At 34.9% G+C, this 27,305-nt stretch overlaps 1 protein-coding gene across 13 annotated transcripts in view; it reads left to right on the top strand.

Moving 5' to 3' along the window:
* The window catches only part of LOC116272355 (histone demethylase UTY), a 140,879-nt gene that overhangs the window by 68,052 nt on the left and 45,522 nt on the right, over positions 1–27,305 (top strand). For all 13 annotated transcript variants that reach the window (XM_031661053.1, XM_031661059.1, XM_031661056.1 and 10 more), the window contains 2 exons: positions 10,105–10,159; positions 13,200–13,234. In XM_031661053.1, the coding sequence (XP_031516913.1) occupies positions 10,105–10,159; positions 13,200–13,234 (90 nt within the window). The remainder of the gene's footprint in view (positions 1–10,104; positions 10,160–13,199; positions 13,235–27,305) is intronic.

Genomic DNA, 27,305 nt, shown 5'->3' with positions numbered 1-27,305 from the left:
AGCAGAAAATAAATAAGGTAATATTTTCTCAGAACGTATTTGTTTTGCCACAGCAATGTTTAATGGTTGTGTTCTTTGGAAATATATTGGAGAGAGAAAGGAGTAAGCACAATACATTATTTTTTTTCATAAATATGAAACATGCATATAAAAACCAGAGGAGAAACGACTTAATTCAGTAGTAAATACAGTATTATCTTAAAGAATTTTATGGATGCAAAGCTCTTACTTTAATGAAGTGGAAGTATTTAAATATTTAGGCTGAGAGGAATTTGAGGGTTCATTGTCATGAGTTCATCTACTCACTGAAAGTGTTCCTGGTTGTTTAGTTGTAACAGATAACTCATTCTTATATGTGCTTTTCTTTGCTTAGTTATATGTAAAGGGTAATAAATCCTTCAAGTAATGTTGGTTTTAGCAAAAAATGTCTTAGATATATGCTGTTTTCTTTGTTTTTGCCCATCTTTCATTTATTTTAAACACCCAACAGCAACCTTTTGATGTTTATTTCATTTGTATAGCATTAAAAAGTTTTGAGATGTTTTCAACATTAATCTCACTCTTAGCTTGAATGTCTTACTTGATTTTTATCTCATCCTGAAATTTTATTTCTTAAGTTTTCCCTCATAATCAAAATATTCCTTTTCTATTGTTGGGATTATTATAGGCATCAATAATTTAACTGAGAAAGAGATATTTCTGTATATTGCTGTAAGTACTTGGCATTTAAAATGAATAAAGGTTTGAGTTAGAATACATATCTCCGTTTTCAAAGTTTCCAGTTTTCTTTAGCTGGTTTGTAGTTTATCTAGCCAAAGATGGAATCTATTATGATACTTGTATAACAGCAAGTGTTTTCCCGGCAAAGTGTACTCCGAGGGACATTTTGGGCTTTACTTTATAAATTCCAACTCAATAATTACTTTAACTCATAATAGGAAGTTCAGACTTGAAGGTTAGTTGATTCAGCTATACAGATACCTCATCAAAAATCCATATTCACGTTTGTTTTGAGGCATATATACATACCTCAGTAAAGCCGGAAAAAGATTGTATAGAAGTTTACTCAATATTTGCTTATCTCTATATATGCTAATTTATTTGAACACGCAACGTTAGAAGCTTTTGGATTTTTTAAATCCTTTGTGTTTGAAAATGAGGATTATTGGTGAGCATACTGAGGTATTTATTGTCCCATTAAAATTTGCTAGTGGAAAATAATAAATGCTGATTTAAGAGGCAGATATGAAAGGGGTAAGGGAGATGAGAATTAACAGCATCATTCCCATGTTCAAAACCAGGACAAAAAAAAAGCTCATGTTTTATTACTCTTGTAGCATTTTTTAAAAACATAAATTGATTTTATTTTGCCTTTTAAATAAATATGTAACCTTGTCTCGGGGTGCCTAATTGGTTCTTATGATATCTGTGGACATAGAATGACTATATCAACCTTCTAAGACATAGTGAGTAAGGTATATAAAATTATCTAACAAAATTTTACTTGGTTCTTCAGTATTTAGGATACTGTAAGTACTGGACATAACATAACAAAAATAAGCTTAAAAAATTAAGACATCATGTAGGTTCTTAACAAATATCAAATGGATGAATGTGACAGGAGACACATCTAGATCAGAAATCAAGTGGTCTTTGAAATTGCTTTTAATTATATAACGGCACATAGACCAGCAGTCCCTATCTGCATGTTAATATAAAATAGTTTTATTTAAGGACAGAGTCTGGATTAAAACTCATGGAACATCAATTGTGATTGACATTATTACGTCATGAAATAGAGTTGTTAGTGAGGACTTTTTAAACTCTTAAAATTTGCTGTGGTAAGAGATCATAAATGCATATAACAAAACAACTCAGGCCTTATTCCTTAGATCGTTTTGGGATTACTAAGTTGCCTTGAATAAAAAAAAAGAGTATCATATTTAACAGAATATTTTAAATTTTAAAATTATTTAAAATTTCATTTTTAATTGACACGTAATAATTGAACATAGTTATGGGATACAGTGTGATGCTTCTGACACATGTATACATTGGGTAGTTTTAGCGTATTCATCACCTCAGACATTTCTTCATGGAAAGAACATTTGGAATCTTTCTTCTAGTTATTTCGAGATACACACTATATAATATTGCTTATTGTAGTCTGCTTGCTATGCTATGTAGAACACCAGAAGTTATTTCTCTTATCTACCTGTCATTTTGTACCCCTTGATTAATTTCTCTGCTTCATTCTGTCCCTCCAGTCTTTGCTGGCCTCTGATTCTACTGTTCTACTCCATATTTCTATGAGATCAGATTTTTTAACAATGTTCTAGAATAACTGAGATCATGCAGTATTTGTCTTAATGTCCTCCTGGTTCATCTGTGTGGCCGTAAATGACGACACAGTTTAAGATCTCATTTAACATCATCAAATAGTTTATTGGAAACTTCAACTTTAAGCGAAACGATATACGCAGTACCATTTTTTTTTTTCCTCATCAGAGTTGTAACTACATTAATTTGAAAGAAGAAATAACTTACTGGTACTTTCTTCTTTGTAAATGGAAGAACAGTGTGTGTACGTATTATATACACATATATACATATACATATATGCACATATATATCAGATTTTCTTACCTTGTTCAATCATTGATGAACACTTAGGTTGATCTCATATCTTGGCTACTGTAAATAGTACTGCAATAAACTTGACAGATGTCTCTTCAGCTGCTGATTTCATTTCCTTTGGTTAAATACCAGTAGCTGAATTGCTGGATCATATTGTAGTTTGAGTTTTGAGGAGAAACTGCTTACTTTTTTCCACATGACTGCACCAATTTACATTCTCACCAGCATTGTTAAGGGTTCCCTTTTCTCTGTAACTGTATCAGCATGATACTTTGTCTTTTTGATAATAGCTACCTTTAAATGTTAAGAGGTGATATCTCACTGTAATTTTCATTTGCTTTTCCCTAATGATTGATGTTGAACTTTTTTTCATATACCTGTTTGCTGCTTGTATGTCTTCTTTTGAGAAATGTCTGTTTAATCTTTTTCCCTTTAAGAAAATTGATTTAGGCCGGGCACGGTGGCTCACGCCTGTAATCCCAGCACTTTGGGAGGCTGAGATGGGCAGATCAGGAGGTCAGGAGATTGAGACTATCCTGGCTAACACAGGTGAAACGCCGTCTCTACTAAAAATACAAAAAAAATTAGTTGGGCATGGTGTCGGGCGCCTGTAGTCCCAGCTACTCAGGGAGGCTGAGGCAGGAGAATGGCGTGAACCCCGGAGGTGGAGCTTGCAGTGAGCCGAGATTGCGCCACTGCACTCCAGCTGGGTGACAGAGTGAGACTCCATCTCAAAAAAAAAGAAAATTGGTTTATTAGCTCACCAGGTCACACCTGACACTCAAGGAATCTGAGTTAATCTTTTTATGTGTCTGGAAAGATAACGAAAAATATTAAGGAGCAGCAGTGATGTCTGTTAAAAAAGGAAGATTATTTTTAAATGGAGCTCAGATTTTCACTTTTTGTCCTAAACACTTCAATAGTTTTCTATCATTGTTATTATTATGTTCAGAATAGAAAAAGACAATACAATTTCGTATTATCTCCTTCATGTTTTTTTGGGCCCCTACCAGATGCTTATTATTCTGTAGTGCGTTTTTTAGAACTCATTCATGGTAACTTTTACTTATCTATGCAGGTCCTATCTTAATAACATTTTTTCAAGGAGGCACCCTTTTGTAGGTGCTGGATATCTTGTACTTTTATGTGAAATTCTTGCCATTGCTGAATTGATCAGATGAGCATAATTATTTACTTTAATATTTCTCTCTGGCTAGAGCTTTTTGGTGGAGGGATTATGTTTGTTTATTGTTACATGCATAATACATGGCCTTAGTAGGCGTGCAGTTTACCTGTCAAATGAAAAGGATATTTGAGGGCTTTATTTGCTCAGTACTGACCAAGTTCAAAGTATACATTGATGAATAACATTTTTTATCATAAATAAGAATGAGAGATTTTAAAATATATTTTATATAAGGAAATTATACTTTAAGAGACTGGCTGTCACTGTTTTCCAGGGTTGAGTGCAGTGGCTATTCACAGGCATGATCATAGTACACTGCCTGGAACTCCTTGCCCAGAGTGATCCTTCCACCTCAGACTCCCAAGTAGTTGGGACTACTGGTGTGTGCCATTATGCCTGGCTTTCTACAAGGAAATTCTTAAAGATTAGTAGAGCATATAAGTATACAGTAGTCCCCGCTTACCCACAGTGTTGTTTTCTGAGGTCAATTACCTGCAACCTTGGTCAGAGATATTAAATGGAAAATAAGGATAAATAAACAGAAACAAGCAATTCATAAGTTTTAAATTGTCACTGGGCTTAGTGGCTCATGCCTGTATCACTTTGGGAAGCTGAGGCAGGTGGATCATGAGGTCAAGAGATTGAGACCACACTGGCCAACAGAGTGAAACACTGTATCTACTGAAAATACAAAAATTAGCTGGGCATGGTGGTGTGTGCCTGTAGTCCTAGCTGCTGGGGAGGCTGAAGCAGGAGAATCGCTTCAACCTGAGAGGCGGAGGTTCCAGTGAACTGAGATCCCACCACTGCTCTCCAGCCTGGTGACAGAAGACTCCATCTCAAAAAAACAAAACAAACAAACAAAAAAAAGGAGTTTTAAATCCTATGCCCCTTCTGAACAACATGATGAAAACTTTGAGAAATGCTTCTTTAATTAGCATAGCTTACATTTAGCAGATGCATATTTGATACACTGCTTTCCTAGAATGTGAAGGAAAAATGCTATAATAGTACACAGATATTTTTGTTTGGTTTTAATGGAGTATGGTTATATTAATATTGATTTTAAAATTAGTATCATATTTTATTGAGTTATTTCTAATGTTTCTGTATACTTAGTACAAAAACATTTTGATCAAACTGCTGTCTAGGCAACAGAAATTATTGCCTGGGGATATCCAGAAAAGGCTTCATAGTGCAGGTTTAAATCCTAGCCTAAGTTTTTTTTTAAGAGGATGAGATGATGTTTGCTGAGGCAGACAACAAAGTTGTTTTCTTTTTTTTGAAACAGAGTCTTGGTTTTGTCACCCAGGCTGGAGTGCGGTGGCGTAATGTGAGCTCACTGCAACCTCCGCCTCCTGAGTTCAAACAATTCTCCTGTCTTAGCCTCTCGGGTAGCTGGGACTACAAGCACCTGCCACTATGCCCAGCTAATTTTTGTATTTTTAGTAGAGACAGGGCTTCACCGTATTGGTCAGGCTGGTCTTGAACTCCTGGCCTCAGGTGATCCACCCAAGGTGCTGGGCCTCCCAAAGTGCTGGGATTACAGGAGTGAGCCACTGCACCTGGCCAAATTATTTTCTTTTCAGGCCAGTTTCTATCCTGTGGTGACTTGTTTAGGAAAGGCCTGTATTCTCATATGTTTAATATGATTTCAAGACACATTTTACTTAAAAATATAGTATAGTCTGAAGTGTGGTTATTATGATTTCCATTTTGTGTTGAGGAAAATAAGTATTCTGTGCTTCCAGTACTTCATATACTTAAAAAATAGTCTGTATTCTCTTGTTCTGTTAGCATGTTAAGGATCCACATTTCAGTTTGCAAACCAAGTGTCTTAGTTCATTTCTGCCCCTGCAATAGAGTACTAGAGACTGGGTAATTTGTAAAGAAAGAGATTTATTTGACTTGAAGTTCAAGGGGCCAGGAAGTCCTAGATCTTGGGACCGCGTCTGAAGAAAGTCTTCTTGCTGTGTCAGAACATGGTGAAAGGCATCACATTAAAAGCAAGATAGAAAGATATGAGGTGAAACTCACCCTTTTTCTAAGGAACCCACTGTTTTGATGACAGCATTAATCTATTCATGAGAGAGAACCCTTATGATCTAATCACCTCTTAAAAATCTCTACTCTTAATGTCACAATACCAATTAAATTTCAACATGAGTTTTGAATGGAATATTCAAACTACAGAACTAAGGGGAAATAAAAGAAATGTTCACAGTGTTCAAATGTTGGGTTTTTCTTCAGGAAATAAGGTTTTTATTTCCCAGTTTTGCTTTTATTATTTTTATTTCAAAAATATGTATGTATCATTATAAAAGGTAATACAAAAAAAGATCATATACCCATCAGTTTTTCTCAAAGGTAACATCTAGGAAATTGACATTGATACGGTCCAATTTTTTTTTTTTTTTTGAGCATTTTATTTCTAATGTCTGCAATTGTTATGATCTTATATGAAAAAAAGACTTTTGCCTTCATTTATTTTTAGGTTCATTGGTTAGGGCCCTGAATATTAGACTGACAGAAAGACTAACAAGAGAAAAATAAACAAATTTATTAATGTGTGCATTGCACATTATACACTAGAGAACTTTGTGATGAGTGTCAACCTAAGTAATCAAAAAGGTCAGCATAATGTTTAAGGAGAGTTTATTCAATTGCAAAGCTAAGGTCCCTGCAAACACAGATTCCAGGAAAGTTAGTTTTCCAAAGTGTAGAAGTTTGGGTTCGCTTATACAGACAAAGCTTTCTTCTAGTAAGGGTTACTGCGGAGTTAACAGAAATCTGATTTGTTGAGGTAGTCTTTATCTTTCAGGAAAGTATATTCAACATTTTACACAAAGACGTAACTGTCATGGGGTCTTAGGCACCATCCAGTCTGAATTAGGCTGATAAAAGAGACAATTAATCTCAAAGATCAGTGATTGGACCATCCAGTCTGAATTAGGCTGATAAAAGAGACAATTAATCTCAAAGATCAGTGATTGGATGGGGGAATGTCTGGTGTCTCTTAGTTGTTTACTTAACAAGATCAATGAGCAGGAGCTGTTGTCCAAGAAACTATAAGAAACAGAATTGCAAACATTCTGTGTGACTCAGTTTCCACGGTTTAACTTCCCTCTTGGCATCATACATTTAGAGGGTCCTGAAGTTTTATTTTCTTTCTGTGAGTAACTCAGAAAAGTGTACAATATGGGCTGCTGTGAGATGTAACCAAAAGAATAGTAAATTTGTAGAGAATGGACAAGACAAACGGAAGGACTTGAAGTTTCTAGGGGAAGCAAATTGTGGAAAGGTAAATATTTGGGAGAAGTTATATAGATTACTCCTGTGCTGCCTTTAGGTTTATAAGAGTATAGAGTTGTCTTCAGAAATTAAGAATCACCCTGTCCTTTCAAGTAGAAAAGAGGATGGAGAGTTTTATTGTGCCTGTTTCTTATTTGCCTGTAGCTCAAAGTAATATTTATGTCAAAATCGCATATTTTGGGGTGGCATATTCTGAACCCCTTCGTATATTATCATCTCTCATTAATGATTGATGAAGTATTTATCATTAAAAGCCTATTTGATTATGAGTTGCCAATTTCAGAATGTGTTTCAAGTGGTAAGTTTTAAAAAACGAAGTTAAATGGTAACTTCATAAGTTAAATGGAGCCTCAATACTTTTAGGTTTTGTCTTTTTTGTTTGGTTGCTATTGTGGAAGATATACGTAACATGAAATTTATCATTTTAACTATTTTAGTGTACATTTTAGTGGCATTATTTACAATGCAATGTAACTATTACCACTTGTTTTCAGAACTTTACATTATCCTATACAAAACTTTTCCACCCATAAATCAATACTTCGCCATTCTCTTTTCCTCCAAGTACCCGGGAGTTCCTTTATTCTTCTACTTTCTGGTTCTCAGTAGAACTCTCTGCGTGTCTTATATAAGTGGACTTGTACAATGTTTGTCATTTTATATCTGGCTTATTTGACTTGGCATATTTCAGGTTTTCATCAATGTCGTGCCATGTATCAGAATTCCTTTTTGTTTTCTGTATTTTTTTTGAGACAAGGTCTCACTCTGTCACCAAAGCTGGAGAACAGTGGTGTGATCTGAGCTCACTGCAACCTCAGACTCCCTGGCAGAATCTTCCCATTCCTTTGGGATGAATATGGCTGAATAATATTCTGTAGTTAAACCACATTTTCTTAATCCTTTAATCTGTGGTGAACATTTGTGTTAATTCCACTTCAGCTCCTGTAATAATGCTGCCTTGAACATTGATGTACACAGAGTTTGAGTCTTGTTTTCGGTGCTCGAGATCCAATTTCTTCTTTGCTTTGCCAATAAATAAAAAAAGAAAAAAGAAAAATAAATCTTTTTCATTTCTGTTTGTTTGCTTGGTAGTAGCTATCCTAATGGGAGTGAATTGGTATCACATTGTGGTTTTCATTTGTATTTCTCCTAATAGCTAATAATTTTGAGGATGTTTTCATGTATTTATTGGCCATTTGTATTATTCAAGATGTCTGTTCAAGTCCTTTGCCTATTTTGAATTTTTCAGTCTTTTTGTAACATATTTTGTATTGTGCATTTTAATTCCTTATCCAGTTTATAATTTGCATTTTTTTTTCTTTTCAGTATCTTGATTGTGGTTCATTCATGTACAAAAGTTTTTAATTTTGATGAAGCTAAGTAAATCTGTTTTTTTGTTACCTGTGTCTCTGGTGTCATATCCAAGAAATCACTGTCAAATTCAATGTCATAAAGGTTTTTCCTGTTTATTGTTCTAAGACTTTAATAGTTTTAGCTCTTAAGTTTATGTCTCTGATCCATTTTAAGCTAACTTTCGCATATGACATAACAGAGGCCCAACTTTTTTTTCATACAGATACTTAGTTTTTAAAATACCATTTGCTGAAAAGTCTAACTTAAATATTATAACACAGATGCCAAGCCTGTGTCTACTAGCTAGTGTTCACTCTCTTGATGCTATTTGTGATCATTCTTTGATTGTAATATCATGTAGAAAACATTACTTTTGTTCTTTGTTAATTGACAGTTCTCAATTTGACTAGGTGTATTTAGGATCTCTGATTTCTACATTTATTTTTCCCTTGAAACTTAGTTTTTAAACATCGTTGAATATAATTTATTTTTACAAACAACTTATGATTTGACTACGTATATTGTCATTTTAAACATTAAATATTAGTATCTTTAGTACAATTTTAATACTTTCATTGTAGGTAATGATCTTTTTGTAGTTGACTTTTAAAGTAGCTTGATCTTTGTTGGTATCATGGTTGATTATTCTTGAAAGTTAGTGGAGGCTCTGAAAATCGAATATTTATGGGAATAGTTTGTAGAATGTTTGAAAGAGATGTGTGCATTTCTTATTTAAATGAGTTTTAAGGCCTATTATCTTTAGTTAAATAGTTCATAGATTATAAACATTAATTACTGTGTGATTTTAGCAATTATTCATTCTATCTGTGGACAGAACTACAAGTTGGTTTGCATTCTGCATAGGCTTATATGATATATTTAGAGTAGAAGTATAAGTGTTTTAATATTTCATGATTGATTAGATATTTTATATACACAATTCACATACGTTTAAAATGTTTAGCACCCTGTTTTAAATATGTTTAAAAGCACCCTGCTTAGTGCTTGAGGTCCAGTTTCTTCTTTTGTCAATAAATGAAAAAAAAAGTTATTGACAAAGAACAACTACATTTCACATGTGAATTTGAAAAGTTACTTGATGTGTTTCAGTAGGTTGTACATACAGGTTTTAAATCTTTTGATGTACAGTGACATTGAAGAATCAGTAAAACTAGGTATGTTTTATTCTTTATGTTAATTCTCATATTATCTAAGTTGGTTTCTGAAGTTCAGGTCTGGATAAGCTATAATGCTCTAAAAATATAATCGTATTTTCCAGATTTTAAAATAGTGAATTGAATTACATGTCTCATTTATACCGTAATATTTTGTTTACTGGAAAAGTCAAATATCTGAAGTTTTTTAATAAAACAAAAATATAAATATAGTAAATTCTTCTATACAGCCTCCATTCTTAACTATCTTGGGGAAATAACTTGATTAACACTTACATTTTCAACAATAAATTTGGAATTATAGTAATTTTATTTGGTTGAGTATAGTGCATTGGTGTAAGCTTTGTTAAATTATGATAGACATTGAAAAGCTATAATAGAAAATGTCATTTTATGCAACTCTTAATTTAGTGCATTAATATTTTTACTTTTCTCCTGCAGCATTTTCAGTTAGCCTTGATTGACTGTAATCCATGTACTTTGTCCAGTGCGGAAAGTAAGTATTTTTAAACAAAATACTTTCAAGCAAAGAATATTGATGATACCTTTCTATCTACTGATACCTTTGTTTTTGTTCATTCTTGAGAAAAGAAGTAGAAGGCATGTGCCTGATTCAGAGACTTTAAGTCACTGGAGTTGAGTTGATTCGAGTACTATTTTTCTTGCCCAAAGACAGTCAGTATTATTATTTGATAACTATAGAAATGACTGGTATGTCACAGAGCACTAACAAATAGTGATTACTTACTTTAGGTAGTTTTTCTCCTTTTGTGGTGTCTATGTTTTTATATTAAAAAATTAATTCACCTTTTAATATCTTAGAATTTGTACATACCGTAAGCCTATTTTTTGAAACTTTCTTGTGTACTTGGTGATGTTGCAAATATCAAAAGTTTTTAAAGCCAATTTTAAACAAAACCTGAATGGAAAGATTTTAAATTTATGAATAAGTTAAAAATGTGTAATTTAAAAAATAAATACTGTTTTTTGAACTCTTGAAGATGAATGACTACAGTTAATATTTTAGGGAAAAAACCATGTTTAAAAAGAATATAAACATTTAAATAATGCAATTTTCCTTTGTAATAAAAATGTTAGAATGTTAAAGACCTTTTATGTCAATTTTTTACCTATTGCAGTCTATAATTGAAAATTGCTGTATTAAGCATACCAAGTTACATAGTTACACTCCTTTTTAATGTATAGACAAGAATGAAACATGGGCTAGGAGCAGTGGCCCACTCCTGTAATCCCAACACTTCGGGAGGTGGAGGTGGGTTGATCACCTGAGGTCAGTAGTTTGAGACTAGCTTGGCCAGCATGGTGAAAACCCCATCTCTACTAAAAGTACAAAAATTAGCCAGATGCAGTGGTGCACAATTGAAATCCCAGCTACTTGGGAGGCTGAGGCAGGAGAATTGCCTGAACCCGGGAGGCGGAGGTTGCAGTGAGGCGAGATTGTGCCACTAAGGCCGGGTGACAGAGTAACACGCAGTCTTAAAAAAAAAAAAAAAAAAGGATGAAAGGTGGAGGTTTTTACCCTACAAAAGATGATGTTTTATTTTATGGCATGGTGAGGTCAGAGACCTGGGACTCCAGCCTAAATTTGTATTTTAAATTCAGATAGTATTAGGATACCAATTACCTCTAATCTTTTTCTATTATCTTTATTTGGTGGGTACAGATATGGGGGATATGGGACATAGTTTTTGGTTTTTGGTTTTCTCTTTGGGTGTGTGTGTGTGTGTTTGGTTTTTGGTTTTCTCTTTGGGTAGGGGTGTGTGTGTGTGTGTGTGTGTGTGTGTTTTAATTTTGTTTTTTCATTTGAGTCAGGGTCTCACTCTGTTGACCAGGCTGAGTGCATTTAGTACAACCATGGCTCACTGAAACCTTTATATACCAGGCTCAAGTGATCTTCCTACTTCAGCCTCCCAAGTAGCTGGAACTTTAAGGGGCATGCAATTCCTGGCTAATATTTTTATTTTTTATTTTTTTTGTATTTTTTGTGGAGATAGGGTTTTTCCATGTTGCTCAGGCTGTTCTTGAACTCCTGGGCTCAGGGCCTCCCAAAATACTGGGACTACAGTCACAAGTCACCACACCTGGTACTTTTTTCCTTTTCTTAATCTGTCATCTAGTTTCTCTCCGACAATTCAGAGACATGAGATTTTGATTAACTGGATCTTATGTGGTAAGGAAAACTCTGAAAAGGGGAGGGAAGATGAAGAAAACCTCTCAACCTGTGTAAACCACAGAGGCTGTGTGTGCATATATGACTTTTTTCTTTCGTTGTTTTTATTTTTTGGGGGAGAGAGGTTATTATCTTGAAATCATACTTTTTCTTTAAAAGTTTTTCTTTTACTTTATGGCTGATGACATTTTATATTTGTCTTTTGCAAAGCAATAATTTAGTTTCAGAAAGTTTGTTTTAGTTGATTATAAAATTTTGGAGTAATTTTTGTCTTATGGAAAGGAATTTATGGTTATCTAATGCATTGTTCTCCAATTTTAGATATGGGGAACTTACTGGAAAGCTGCTTTCCAGACATTTACCCAGGTTCACTAAACCACATCTGAAAAAGTTTAGCTAGGAATTGGTAATTGCATCAACCATCCCAGGTATAACTTATTTTTAGGAGGTTGAGAGAAATGGTGTGAGAAGCAAGGAGGGATGATTCAGAAGGGAGGAGAGACAAAGGGATGTCAGAATTTCATGATTGCTATGGGGCTTTTCTTTAAAAATATAAATATTCTGTTTATAATTTTGAAAGTTTTAAAAGATACATCTTAAAACAAGAAAAGGTGTTTATCATGAATGAATAAAAACTATAAAATTCAAATAGTTGGACTTGTAATTATCTGTTGTGATTTTGTTGTGTGCTCTGGTGATGGGGAATTGGGCATCAAGAAGGGCTGCAAAAAGAAACCAAATAGTCTGCCTTATTTGAGTCTTCAAATAAATTGTTTTGAGTCTTGCTCTTTAGGTAGTTTGACTATTTGTGTTTGTTCTTGACCACAGTGATCTATTTCTGAAGAATTAAAAGAAAACTAAGTTTCCTTATGTTGTTACTAGTATTTGATCTATAACCTAAAAAAAGTTGTTAATAAAAGATTTAATATAAAGAAAAAGCATACACATTGAAAAACATTTCTTGATTACAAAGTAAATATTGTGTTTTTAAGGTAAAATTTTGAATACCATGTATTGAGATATGTAAACGTAAATGCTTATATTTTCTTAATACTCTGGTTAAGAACTTTTTATGACGTATACTTACCTATTGTGGATTTTGATGATTATTAGAGTTATAAATAAATTGGTTACAATATTACTTAATTTTTTATTTTTTTTTTTGGCATGATCTTTGTTAGGTTTAATTGCATATTGTTTAAAACAGAAGTTGCGCTGCTAGTCAAATATGTATTCCATAGTTTTAGCATTTGCCTATGTCTGACATTTTATATTATCCCTACTTTTTGTTACTTTATTACATTAGACTGTATTGTAACTGATCTTTTCCCATGATCCATTGCAGTTCAATTTCATATTGCCCATTTGTATGAAACCCAGGTAAGTGTTTTAATTTAAGAACAAAAATAAAACAGTCACCTATGCTTTAGATGAAATGAAATGTACTTGAAGATATCAGGCTTTAAATGAAATAAATATACTAGACAATTTGAGTTGTGGGTATTATACTCTTTCATATATTTTGTATTTTTCTCTCATTAAATTTGTTTGAAATTTTGTTTAGTGAACAAATTGTTAAAGACAAATGAAGGAATTTAAGATTTGTATTTACTATTTGTATATAGCAGTTTCTGTAACTACCTTAAACTCTGTATTTTAATTTATTTCCCAAATACAATATTTGCCATGTGTGCAGTGCTTTGACTTAATATAATTTGCCTCTATACTTATTTATTTCCCAAATACAATATTTGCCATGTGTGCAGTGCTTTGACTTGATATAATTTGCCTTTATTTAAAAAGCTTTCATCTAACCCTGGATGTTATGTCTACTTTTATTTTGAAGTATTCATGAATGATTGTAATAAGTCATTGTTATTGAAGTTTTCTGTTTTTCTTTAAGACTGAGGTATCTTTTAAACATCATACCATTTGAAATGATAGTTACCACTACTTCATGGCTGTTGTGTTTTTAAAGTTATTTCAGCTTATTTTTTTAATACTTTGCTTTGTGTAGCGGATTTTGTTATATAGTATTAAGACTGTAGTAACATATGGATTAACAGTTTGTGGTGGAGTTGGTAGACTTACAAAAATTGGTAGCGTTTCTGTGTATTTTGAGTAGCTGAACGTTTTGAATTTAAATTGTGAAATAAAGAGAGATTTAATAACAATGTTGGGCATGGTGGCTCATGTCTTAATTTCAGCATTTTGAGAGGCCGATGCAGGAGCCCAGGTGTTTGACACCAGCCTGGGCAACACAATGTGAGACTGGTCTGTATAATTAATTGTTAGCTAAGTGTAGTGGCATGTGCCCATAGTTCCAGCTACTTTGAGGGCTGAGGCTGGAGGTTTGCTTGAAGAGTCAGAGGCTGCAGTGTGGTGTGATACTGCACTCTAACTTGTGTGGCAGAGTGAGACCCTGTCTTAAGGAAAAACAAAAAACAAACAATTTCATGGTGGGGGAAGCTTATTAACATACCTATGTAATTTTTTAGGTCTGCCCTTATGTTTCTAGTACAAGTAGAAAATAGTGATGTAGAGAAGTAGATTTGATGCAGGATTACATGCAAGACAGGAAAGATGCTGTATTTTCCATTCTTCATGTTACTATGAGATTCAGTAAGACACAGAACATTTAACTGGCTGGTTCTTTAACTCAGCTGTGACAAGCTTCGTGGGAAGTTTTTAAGAGTTATCTATGTGTTTCTCTACCTCACTTCTCCCTGTGCTCCACAAGATACACACGGTGGCCTTAGATTTACTGAATCAAAGTTGATACACCTTTAAGTTGGGATATTCTAACCTACAGATTTTGTTTTACAAAATGCATTTAAATCCATTTGTGGTGGAGGTTGCAATTTTTTGAATTTTTGCAGACATACCTTGGCGATGACCTTAAGCAGTAGGATATAAAAAAACCCCATATGCTTAGCGTTCCAATAGTGGAACACTAGGCATAAATGGGTTAAGAATTGCCCATCTTTTTCATGAGTGTCGTGAATAAAAATTCTTAACATGCCATTCCGAGTTTAGGGTATGTATTTTTTTCATTTACTATGTTGTTGCTGTTTTAAAAACATTTTCTTAATCTTTTGATATAGGAAAAGTAATTTTATTATTTTATTTTTTAAGAGATCAGGTGTCCCTTGTTGCCCAAGCTGGAGCACATTAGGGGGACAATTTTAGTTCACTGCAGCCTTGAACTCCTCAACTCAAGCCATCCTCCCTTTCAACCCCCGGAGTAACATCCAAGCCAGTTTATTTTAATTTTTATTACAGATAGGGTCTTGCTGTGTTTTTAAAGCTGATCTCAAAACACCTGGGCTGAAGTGATCCTTGCATTTCAGCCTCCCAAAGCGCTGGGATTACAGTTGTGAGCCACTGTGCTTGGCCCCAGTTAGATAATTTTTTATGACTCCAGTAAATGACAAGAGCTGGTGAAAATTATACTTGACAGTAAAATATCTTGAAACTATTTTTGATTCTAACATTAAACACGCCTGATGTATTAGTCTATTCTCATGCTGCTAATAAAGACATCCCCTAAACTGGGTAATGTATAAAGGAAAGAGCTTTAATTGACTCAATTCAGCATGGCTGGGGAGGCTTCAAGAAACTTAACAATCATGCAGAAGGGAAACAAACACATCCTTCTTTATATGGTGACAGGAAGGAGAAGTGCTGAGCAATGAGGGAAAAGCCTCCTATAAAAACACCAGATCTTGTGAGAACTCAGTATTATGAGAATAGCATGAGGGTAACTGCCCCGATTGTTAAATTATTAATATCTCCCATTGGGTCCCTCCTACGGTACCTGGGGATTATGAGGACTACAATTCAAGGTGAGATTTGGGTGTGGACACATATCACATAATAGAGAGAAACTAATTTTAAATGCATTCTACTTATTAGTATGGTTTGTACAGTTGAAGATATTAAAATAATCTCAATTTGTATCAAAGGAAAGAAATCTATGAATTTTAAATGACATATAATCTAATTTTTAAAGATACAAATATAAAAAATTCTTCAGTGAGTAATCACTGAAGTTACAGAATTTTTATATTTGAATCTTTAAAAATTAGACTATACCTGTTCTTTGTGTAGTAAAGGTCAGTATAACAGAGTGGGGACATGAAGTCTAAACTGAGTACAGTCTTCTCAAAAGTGGAAAAATGGGTAGTGTGCTTTCATGTCAGTGGACATATTCAGTGGAATTCTTTATCTCAATGACACCTTTCTTGTTAATATAAGAATGTCCTCCTAATTTAAAAAATTCTGGTACAAGCGTTTATCTTCTATAAGTAGGCTGAAGTATAAAATGTAGTATTGTGTGAATACATATGTAGATTTGATTTTCCTAATTTTTAACCAGTAAAGGAAAGACTGTCAGCTAGGTTTTCTCATATCCTTGTAGTATCTTCTGCCACCTGATAATTACATTTTCTAAAATTTGCAGAGTTTTTCTTTTTCATAATCTTTCAATAGCCAGTTAAATAGGCTTTGTAGCTTTTTGGATAAACATATGATTTACCCTTACTGTGTTGTTACGATGATGACATTAATTGCTAAAATCAGTGTAAGTTCTTAATAAAATACCAGCAAAAATACTAACAAGAGATAAAAGTACTAAAAAGTATTGCCAATCCAAATTCAGTTACACATTGAAAGACTAACATACTATGATCAAGAGGCCGTTATCTGTAGGATGTAGTGATCATGCAAACATTGACAAACTGATCAATGTGATATACTACATAAACATGATGAAACATAGATGATTATATGATTATCTCAGTAGCTGGATTAAAAGCATTTGACAAAAACTCAGTGTTTTCACATGATAAAAATTCTCAATAAATTACATAAGGAATGTATTTCAACATAATTAAGGCCATATATCACAGATCTACATTTAACATCACACTCAATTGGGGATAATGGAAAGCTTTTTCACTAACATCAGGAGCAAGACAAGGATGCCCACTTTTACTACTCCTGTTCCACATGGAACTAGAAGTCCTAGCCAGAGCAGTTAGGCATGATAAAGAGATAGAAAAATACTTATTGGGAAGAAAAAGGAAAAGAAGTTTTGGTTTGCAGAAGTCATGATCTTGTAGATGAAAAAAAAAAAAAAACCTAATTATCACCTCCAGGAAAAATTATTAGAAACTAAAAAGAAAACAAAACCAAATTTATTAAAGCTTCAGGATACAGAGTTAACATACAAACATCATAGTATTTGTGTGTGTTAATAACGAATCATCCCCAAAAGAAATGGAAAGATCTGTAGCCTGGACTATGTTAAACATCAGTGAAGGAAACTGAAGATGACAGAAATAAATAGCAAGGTCTCTCCATGTTCATAGATTAGAAGAATCAGTATTTATCATAATGTACATACTACACTAAGTGATGTCTCAAAATTCCAATGGCATGTGCACAGAAATACAAAAAACTATTGTAAAATTTGTGTGGAATCAGAAGACACCCTGAAGAGCTAAAGGAATCTTGGACAAAATAAACAAGGCTGGGCCATTACACTTCCTGATTTTATAATATATTATAAAGCGATAGTAATGAAAAGGGTAAAATAGTGACTGGTATGTAAAAAAAATACATAGACCAATACTACTTTATAGACAGCCTGGAAGAAAACCCCACATACATAGGGTCAGCTGATACTTGACAAAGGATCCAAGAAAATACAGTGGAAAAGGATAGTCTTTTCAGTAAGTTGTTTTGGGAAAGCTGGACATCCACATATATAAAAATGGAATTAGATTTTTATCTTACACCATACACAAAAAGCAACTCAAAATGAATTGAGGACTTATAAACATAAGACTTAAAACCATAATAGAAGAAAGCAGCAGGGAAAGCTGCATGACATTGATCTTAGCATTGATTTTTCTGGATATGGCACTAAAGACATAGGTAATAAAAGTAAAAATAGGTAAATTGCATCAAACTGAAGAGCTTGTATACAGCAAAGAAAGCAGTCAACAAAGGTAGAAGCATCCAAGAAGTTTGGGAGATGATACTTGGAAACCATAAATTCCAATAAGGGTTAATACCCCAATATCTCCAAAATCCATATTACTCAGTAACCAAAAAGTAACTTACAAGTAGAAGTGGGCAAAAGGACCTGGATAGACATTTTTCCAAAGAAAGTATACTAACAGTCAACAAGTATATGACACACTGCTTAGTAAAACTAATCAGGGAATTTCAAATCAAGTCCATCGTGAAATATCACCGCGTATCTTAGGATGGCTGTATTAGTCCGTTTTCACACTGCTGATAAAGACATACCCAAGACTGGGAGATTTGGAAAGGAAAGAGGTTTAATTGACTCACAGTTCTGCGTGACTGGGGAGGCCTCAGGAAACTTACAATCATGGCAGAAGGTGAGGGAAAGCAGGCACCTTCTTCAGAAGGCGGCAGAAAGCAGAATTGTCAAGCAGAGAGGGAAGAGGCCCTGATAAAACCATTAGATCTTGTGAGAACTCACTGTCACAAAAACAGCATAGAGGAAACCACCCCCATGCACCTGGTTTCTCCTTTGACACGTGGGTATTAGTGGGGATTACAACTGAAGATGAGATTTGGGTCGGGGCACAAAGCCTCACTACATCAGTGGATGTTATCAAAAAGTTAAAAGTGTTACTGAGGATGTGGAGAAAAGAGAATGAACCATACAGTCCTGGTGGGGGATATAAATTGGTACTGCCATTATGGAAAACAGATGAAGGTTACTTTAAAAGTTAAAAATAGAGCTACCATATAATACAGCCATTCACTTCATGTATATCCAAAGGAAACAACATCAGCACGTGTCTCCACTTCATACTAATTGTAGGATTATTTGCAACAGCGAAGATGTAGAAACAAACTACATGGCCATTGAAAGATGAATGGATAAAGAAAACAGGGAGGGTGTATCTAAATATATACATAATGGATTGTTATTTGACCTTTCATATAATGCAAGCTGTGAAATGTTTAAAGACCCATATATAAAGTAAGTATCCACAAATGCTGTTTGCATGCAACATATGCAGTAACATCTCTAAATGTATTAGTTTTCTTCTTGGCTATTTTTTGTTCATTTTAATAAGATAACAGGAGCATTTCATCATCTATTGTTACTTCTTTTGGTATTATTTGTACATGTTTTTAACACAGTAACTCCTTAAGCCTACTTTATTTTAGTTTTGTATTTAGAAATTGCCTAAATGAATCCAGAAGTTGAATCCTTGAAAAGATCAAATGGATATTTCTCACAGGTGCAAAAAAGCAAAAATGTTAGAAGTAATGAAGAAATTTGCTACAGGGTTACAGATGTGTTAATAGAAGGTATTTTAGAACTACTGTATAAAAATATAACAATTGTTAAAATCCAGAAGCTTTTTCCTAGCAGAACATAAATGATGAAATTTTACCCAGAAGTAGAAAACTTGAATGGGCGAGTTGCTGCTCCAGTCTTATTCACATAAATTAAATTTTTTATTGTTGTTGAGACAGAGTTTCACTGTTGTTGCCCAGGCTGGAGTGCAATGGTGTGATCTGGGCTCACTACAACCTCCACCTTTCAGGTTCAAGCATTTTTCCTGCCTCAGCCTCCCTAGTAGCTGGCATTATAGGCACCTGCCACCATACTTGGCTGATTTTTGTATTTTTAGTAGAGAAGGGGTTTCACCACATTTGCCAGGCTGGTCTCAAACTCTTGACCTCAGGTAATGCACCCACCTCAGCTTCCCAGAGTGCTGGGATTGCAGGCATGAGTCACTGCTCCCAGCCAGAAATTAAAATTTACTATAAAAAATTTTAAAGGAAAACTAGATGGTTTTTAAAGATGGATTTTCTGACTAGTCTTTCAGATTTAGAAACTAATGATATTTTAACATTCATTTTGTTATTATAATACTGCATAATTTTGCATGTGTTTATACAGAATGAAAAGAAGGGGGTCTGTGAATTCTTCCTCCCTCTGCCTCTAACTATATTTATTTCCAAAACAGCCACCAGTGTTAATAGTTGTTTGAGTATTGTACAAAAATCTTTTAATTGTTTAGGTAGATTCACAGATGTATTTGTATAATTTGTTTTTGTTTTCCTTTGTTTTATTCAAATTGCATGTAGTGAGCATATTCTCTTTGACTCTTTTTTTTTTTTTTAACTTATGTCTTGGAAGTTACTATTAGTACAAGTAGAACTGTATTGTATAATGTCAGTGATCTACTTTGACCAGTTTAATTAATAATTGTGAAAATTAGAAATAATGTTACTGTGAATAATTCTTCATTTAAGCTATTTTAAATATGAATGGAATGTTTACTTGATTTATTGATTATTTATTTATTTATTTTTGACAGAATCTTGTTCTGTCACCCAGGTTGGAGGGCAGTGGTACAATCTCACCTCACTGCAACCTCCTCCTCCCATATGCAAGCAGTTACCCTGCCTCACCCTCCAGAGCAGCTGGGATTACAGGCACATGAGATTACAGCACGTGCCACCATGCCTGACTAAGTTTTGTATTTTTGTAGATAAAAGGTTTTGCCTTTTTGGCCAGACTGGTCTCGAACTCCTAACCTCAAGTGATCTGCCCACCTTAGCCTCCCAAAGTGCTGGGATCACAGGATTAATAATCACCACCCCCAGCCTACATTATTTCTTAAAGTAATTCATAAGTTAGAATTAGTTTTAGCACCATAAGTTTTGGTACTAAGTTTTGATACTTAAAGGCAGATTTTATTCACATAAATACAAAAATTCTATGTAAAAGGTAAGCCAAATCCGGTTTTTATGTAAAAGAATATTAGGCATAGTCGTATTCTATGAATTTAAGTTCATATTATAAGAAAATGTTTTAAATGGGATATAAATGAAATAGACATTCAGAAATTAATAATGTAGAAATTTTTAGAAAGTATGCCTTAATGTTCTTCCCCTGGTGAATAAAAGCAGACACAACATTCAAAAGTTGCTTCAAGATAAAGAAGTTGCATACGTGTACAAAACACGAAATGGCAGAGGTGAAATAATCATTATTAGAGAAATTAAAATAGCTCACAAAAGTCTGTTCTGGAGAGCTCTATGTGAACAGAGGTTGAGACACAGAAGAACTGCCAGACTTAGTGGTTCAAACCTGTAATCCCAGTGCTTTGAGAGGCTGAGGTCAGAGGATCCCTTGAGGCCAGGAGTATGAGACCAGCTTGGGTAACATGGCAAGACTGTCTTCACAAAAAGTCTAAAAAAATTTTTTTTTAGCTACATGCAGTGGCTTATTTCTGTAATCTCAGCACTTTTGAGGCTGAGGTGAGAGAATCTTTTGAGGTCAAAAGTTCAACACCAGACTGGGCAGCATAGCCAAAAGTACAAAAATTAGCCAGGTATAGCGGTGCACACCTCTCCTAGATATTCAGGATGCTGAAATGGGCACATTGTTTGAGCCCAGGAGTTGGAGATTATAGTTAACTTTGATCGCTGCCCTGCAGTCTCAAAGACAGAGCAAGACACTGTATACTTAAAAAAAAATTGTACAATATTCTAAGGCAGTACATACTACAAATATATCTCTTCATGTAAACATTAATATTGGTTTATATCCACAAAGTGTAATAACTTGTTAGAATTGAGTGTTCTTTTCCAGGAATATTTCTCTATTTCTTCTTTGGTATCTTCATCAGTTTGTTTTTTTATTGTTGTTATTTTACTCATATAGATCTTGTACATGTTTGCTAGAATTACACCTACTTTATTTCGGGAATGCTATGTAAAGAGTATTGTGTTTTTAATACCAAATTCTGCTAGTTTATTGCAGGTATTTAAGAAACAATTGGTGGGGCACAGTGGCTCATACCTATAATCCCAATACTTTGGGAGGCCAAGGAGAGTATCACCTGAGGTCAGGAGTTGGATACAAGCTTGGCTAGCATGATGAAACCCCTGTCTCTACTAAAAATACAAAAAAATTAGGCAGGCCTGGTGGCACTTGCCTGTAGTCCCAACTACTTGGGAGGCTGAGGCTGGAGAATCACTTGAACCTGGGAGGCGGAGGTTGCTGTGAGCCAAGATTACACCATTCCCCTCCAGCCTGGGTAACACAAGTGAAACTCCATCTCAAAAAATAAAAGAAACAGTTGTCTTTCTTCATATTACTCTTAGATCATGCAATTGTGAGTTAAAAATTTCAAGAGGCTTTTTTTTTTTGTCATTTCCTTCAGATTATCTACATACATTATCTTGTCCATGGAGAGAGCAGTTTTATTTCTTCCTTCCCAATCTGTAAACCTTTTATTTTTTAATTACTAATATTTTTTGAGATTTGGTTTCACTCTGTTGCCCAGGCTGGAGTATAGTGGTGTGTTCGGAGCTCACTACAACCTCTGCCTCCTAGTCTCAAGCAATCCTCCCAACTCAGCCTCCAGAGTAGCTGGTAATACAGGCCTGCACCACCACACCTGGCTAATTTTTGTATTTTTAGTAGAGTCAGGGTTTCACCATGTTACCCAGGCTGGTCTTGAACTCCTAAGTTCAAGCCATCTGCCCACCTAAGCCTCCCATAGTGTTGGGATTACAGTGATCCCCATGGCCTGCCGTCATGTGATTTTTTTAAGCCCTCTGATTTAATCGGTCACATTAATTGATTTTCAATTAAACTGTCTCTGCACATCTGGGATAAATCCCACTTGGTTGGATTGCAAAATAGGTGGTTGTATTTCATTTGCTAGTATTTTGTTGAGCATTTTCAGATCATATTTACAAGATATTTTGATTTTTAGTTTTTGCTTCTTGAAATGTCTTTCTGATTTTGGATTTAGGGTAGTACTGGCCATGTAAAATGAGTTAGCAAGTACTTTGTTTCTTTCTCTTTAAAGAGATTACAGAGAATTGTAGTTTTTTCCCCCAGATGTTGGTAGAATTCACTAGTGAGCTGATGTAGGCCTACAGCCTTCTTTTTTAGAAGATTATTTATTATTGCCTTGAATTTTTTTTACTAAATATGTACTTATTGAGATTATGTGAGTTTTGGCAAATGCGTTTCAAGAAGTTGGTTCACTTCCTCTACATTTTTTGGGCATTTTTTAGTTGCATTCTCTTATTATCCTTTTAATGTCCACAGCATCCATAGTTATTATTGCGCTTTCATTTCTGATGTGAGTTATTTGTGTCTTATTTCTTTTTTTGTTAACCTGAAAGGTAGGGGCTTATTGATGTATGGATCTTTTCACAGAACTAGTTTGGTTTCATTGACTTGTTTTTTATTGATTTCCTGATTTCAGTTTGATTGCATTCTGTTCTAATTTTTATTACTTAATATTTTAATATTTAATTTGCTCTTTCAGAATTTTTTTTTTTTTTTTTTTGAGACAGAGTCTGGCTCTGTGGCCCAGGCTGGAGTGCTGTGGCCGGATCTCAGCTCACTGCAAGCTCCGCCTCCCGGGTTTATGCCATTCTCCTGCCTCAGCCTCCCAAGTAGCTGGGACTACAGGCGCCCGCCACCGTGCCTGGCTAGTTTTTTTAGATTTTTTAAGGTGTATGCATAAGTGATCGATTTTCAGTACTTTTTTTTTTTTTGAGACGGGTCTTGCTCTGTTGCCCAGGCTAGAGTGCAGTGGCACCATCTTGGCTCACTGCAAGCTCTACCTTCCGGTTCACACCATTCTCCTGCATCAGCCACCCAGGTAGCTGGGACTACTGGTGCCCACCAGCATGCCCAGCTAATTTTTTGTATTTTTAGTAGAGATGGGATTTCATCGTTTTAGCCAGGATGGTTTTGATCTCCTGACCTCATGATCCGCCCACCTCAGCCTCCCAAAGTGCTGGGATTACAGGCGTGAGCCACCACTCCCGGCCAGTATTTTTTTTTTTTTTTTTGACACAGAGTCTCACTCTGTCACCCAGGCTGTAGCGCAGTGGTGCGATCTCAGTTTACTGCAACCTCCACCTCCCAGGCTGAAGGAATCGTCCTGCCCCAACCTTCCAAGTAACTGGGATTACAGGCACCAGCCACCACACCTGGCTAATTTTTGCATTTTTAATAGAGACAGGGTTTCGCCATGTTGGCCAGCCTAGTCTCAAACTCCTGACCTCAAGTGATCCTCCTGCCTTGGCCTCTCAAAGTGCTGGGATTGTAGACATAAGCCACTGCGCCCTGCCCAGTATATTCTCTTTGTTGATACGTTCATTCAGTGCATTTGCTCTATCCCACAAACTTTTATAAGTTTTGTTTTCATTTTCATTTAATTCAAAATAAATTTTTTTATTTTCTTGAGAACTCTTCTTACTCGTGCTGTAATAGGAGTGTACTATTTAATCTTGAACTATTTTGGAGATTAACCAGTCCTTTTACTTTTATTGACTTCTAGTTTATATCTGTCAATTCCTAAATTAAAATAGGAGTATGCTATTTAATCTTGAACTATTTTAGAGATTAATCAGTCTGTTTAATTGTATCGACTTCTAGTTTAAGTCTGATTTGTAGATTCAAGCTGCCCTCCACACATTGTATGATTTCTTATTCTTTGAAATTTGTTAAGGTATATTTTATGTCACAGAATGTGTTGTGACTTTGTGAATATTTTATTTGAATTTAAGAAGAATGTGTATTCTCCTACTGCTGCAGGATCCACTTCCAAAACCAAATATGGGTTGAAAATGCAGTGTTTGTGGGATGAAAACCCAGGAATACAGAGAGCTGACTCTTACATACCCTGGTTACACAGGGTAATTTGTGGAGCTTGAGTATGTGTGGATTTCGGTGTCCCACGATATTCATCCCATGAATATCAAGGGATGACTATATATTCAGTTGGTCGACAGTGTTGTTGATTTCCACTGTTTCTATGTTTTTATTGATTGCTTGCTGATTTTTCTATTTATGATAAATATATATTAAATTCTCCCCAGCTATTGAATTCATCTATGTTTCCTTGGTGTTCTGCCAGTTTTTACCTTATTTATCCATTGTTAGGTGCATAAATGTTAAGGATTGTTATGTTTTCTTGGAGAGTGGACCCCTTTGTTACTATGTAATGCTGCCTTTTATCCCAGAAAACGTTACTTGGCTTAAAGTCTGCTGTGTTTCCAGGGTTTTTTTTTTTTTAATTACAATTAGCACATATATATATATATATATATATATATATATATATTTTTTTTTTTTTTTTTTTTTGAGACGGAGTCTTGCTGTGTCTCCCAGGCTGGAGTGCAGTGGTGTGATCTTGGCTCACTGCAAGCTCCGCCTCCCGGGTTCTCGCCATTCTCCTGCCTCAGCCTCCAGAGTAGCTGGGACTACAGGCGTCCGCCACCTCGCCCGGCTAGTTTTTTTGTGTGTGTTTTTAGTAGAGACGGGGTTTCACCGTGTTAGCCAGGATGGTCTCAATCGCCTGACCTCATGATCCACCCGCCTCGGCCTCCCAAAGTGCTGGGATTACAGGCGTGAGCCACCGCCCCCGGCAGCATATATTTTATCTTTTCATATCATTTACTTTTAATATTTTTAAAAATACTTTAGGTGGGTGTTTTAATTAGTAGGAAGAGTACACTCTAAAATAACAATAAATAATATAATAAATACATAAATCAGTAAGAGGTCATTATCATTGCTAAGTATGTATACTGTTCTGCACTTCTAGGCAATTGCACTGGCAGTGCAATAAGTTTATTTACATCAACATCACCACAAACACAAGTATTCCATGGCACTAAGACTTTAACATGGCTGTGATGCCACCTGGGGTAAGAATTTTTCAGATCCATTACAATCTTATGGGACCACTGTAATTTACACAATCTATAATTTACTGAAAAAGTTGTTAGGTGGAATGTGACTTTAATTTGATTAATATCTGCTTGTTTTGTTTGTTACCATTTCTTTTCGTTTCTGTTTTGTCTCTGACTTGTTTCTACTTTTTGTGGTTTTAATTGAGCATTATATGATTCCATTTTCACTCCTGTCTTACTGTCACTTACTCTTTTTTTTCTCCCCCACCCAAAACAGAGTTTCACTCTTGTTGCCCAGGCTAGAGTACAATGGAGCAATCTCTGCTCACTGCAACCTCCCCCTCCTGGGTTTGGGCAATTCTCCTGAAATAATCAGCCTCCTGAATAGCTAGGGTTACAGGCATGCGCCACCATGCCCAGCTATTTTGCATTTTTAGTAGAGACTGGGTTTCACCATGATCTCGAACTCCTGAGCTCAGGTGATCCACTCACTCCATCTCCCAAAGTGCTGGGATTACAGGCGTGAGCCACCATGCCCAGGCTGTCACTTACTCTTAATTGTGCACTAATAGAAGTCCACTGTAAAGCAGCACTATTCCTCTTTACCCCTTCACTGGTAGTGAGAGTACTTTAGAATAATAAGGTAATCCTAATTCTGTTTCCCTCTCCCTGTATCATTCTTGCTATTCATTTCACTTATATTGTTTTAAATGAACTGATTTTGTTAGATCAACTAAGGATTTTTATAAGTGTTTAATATTGTCTCCACTTACGCCTTTTTTGATGCTCTTCCTTATGAATGTTGAGTTTCTGACTATTGTCAATTTCCTTCTCTCTAATAATTTGTTTTACCATTCGTTACAATGCAGGTGTATTGGCATCAACTGCTTTCCTTTTTAATTTTTCTGAGTAGGTCCTTTTGTGTTCTTCATTTTGGAAGAACAGTTTATCAGGGTATAAAGTCCCTGGTTGGTGGTTTATTTTATTTTATTTTTTCCCCGTAAACACTAGAGACATTTCACTCCTCTTCTTGCTTTTATGGTTTCTAAGGAGAAGACACAGGTAATACCGTTGCTGTCTAATGTTTTTTTTTTCTTCTAGTTTCTTTCAGTATTTTTCTTTGTCTTGATTTTGTATAGTCTGAAAATGATATGCCTGTGTGTAAACGTGTGGGCATTTATTCTGCCCTGTGTTCCATGAGCTTCCACCATCTGTGGTTTTGTATCTGAGATTCATTAGTGGATATTCTCACTTTTGTTTCAAACATTTTATCTGTTTCTTTTTCTGATTCCTGGTATAGGTAATTAAACTTTTTGTCATTTTCTCACATTTTTTTTTTCATTTTTCAATTTAGGAAGTTTCTGTTGATAACCTCAAGCTGAGAGATTCTTTCCTCAGTATTGTCTAGTTTACCAGTAAGTTTTCAAAGGTATTCTTCTTTTCTGTTACGTTATTTTCTATCTCCAGCGTCTCTCTTTGGTTCTTAGGAGTTCTCTCTCTTTCCTTTATGTGTTTCTGTTGTCTGCTTTATCAGTTAAATCTCTTTGGATCTTAATTACAATTATCTTACATTCCTAGTCTAATATTCGCAACATCCATGTCATAATTGAGTTTGGTTCTGATACTTACTCTATCTCTTCCAACTGTGGTTTTTGTTTGTTTGTTTGTTTGTTTGCCTTTTTGGTTATTTTTTTCTTGATATCCATACCTGGTT

This window comes from Papio anubis, chromosome Y (assembly GCF_008728515.1).
Source record: "Papio anubis isolate 15944 chromosome Y, Panubis1.0, whole genome shotgun sequence".
Lineage (NCBI taxonomy): Eukaryota > Metazoa > Chordata > Mammalia > Primates > Cercopithecidae > Papio > Papio anubis.
The sequence above is the reverse complement of the archived record's forward strand: the minus strand, read 5'-3'. Positions and strand labels throughout refer to the sequence as shown.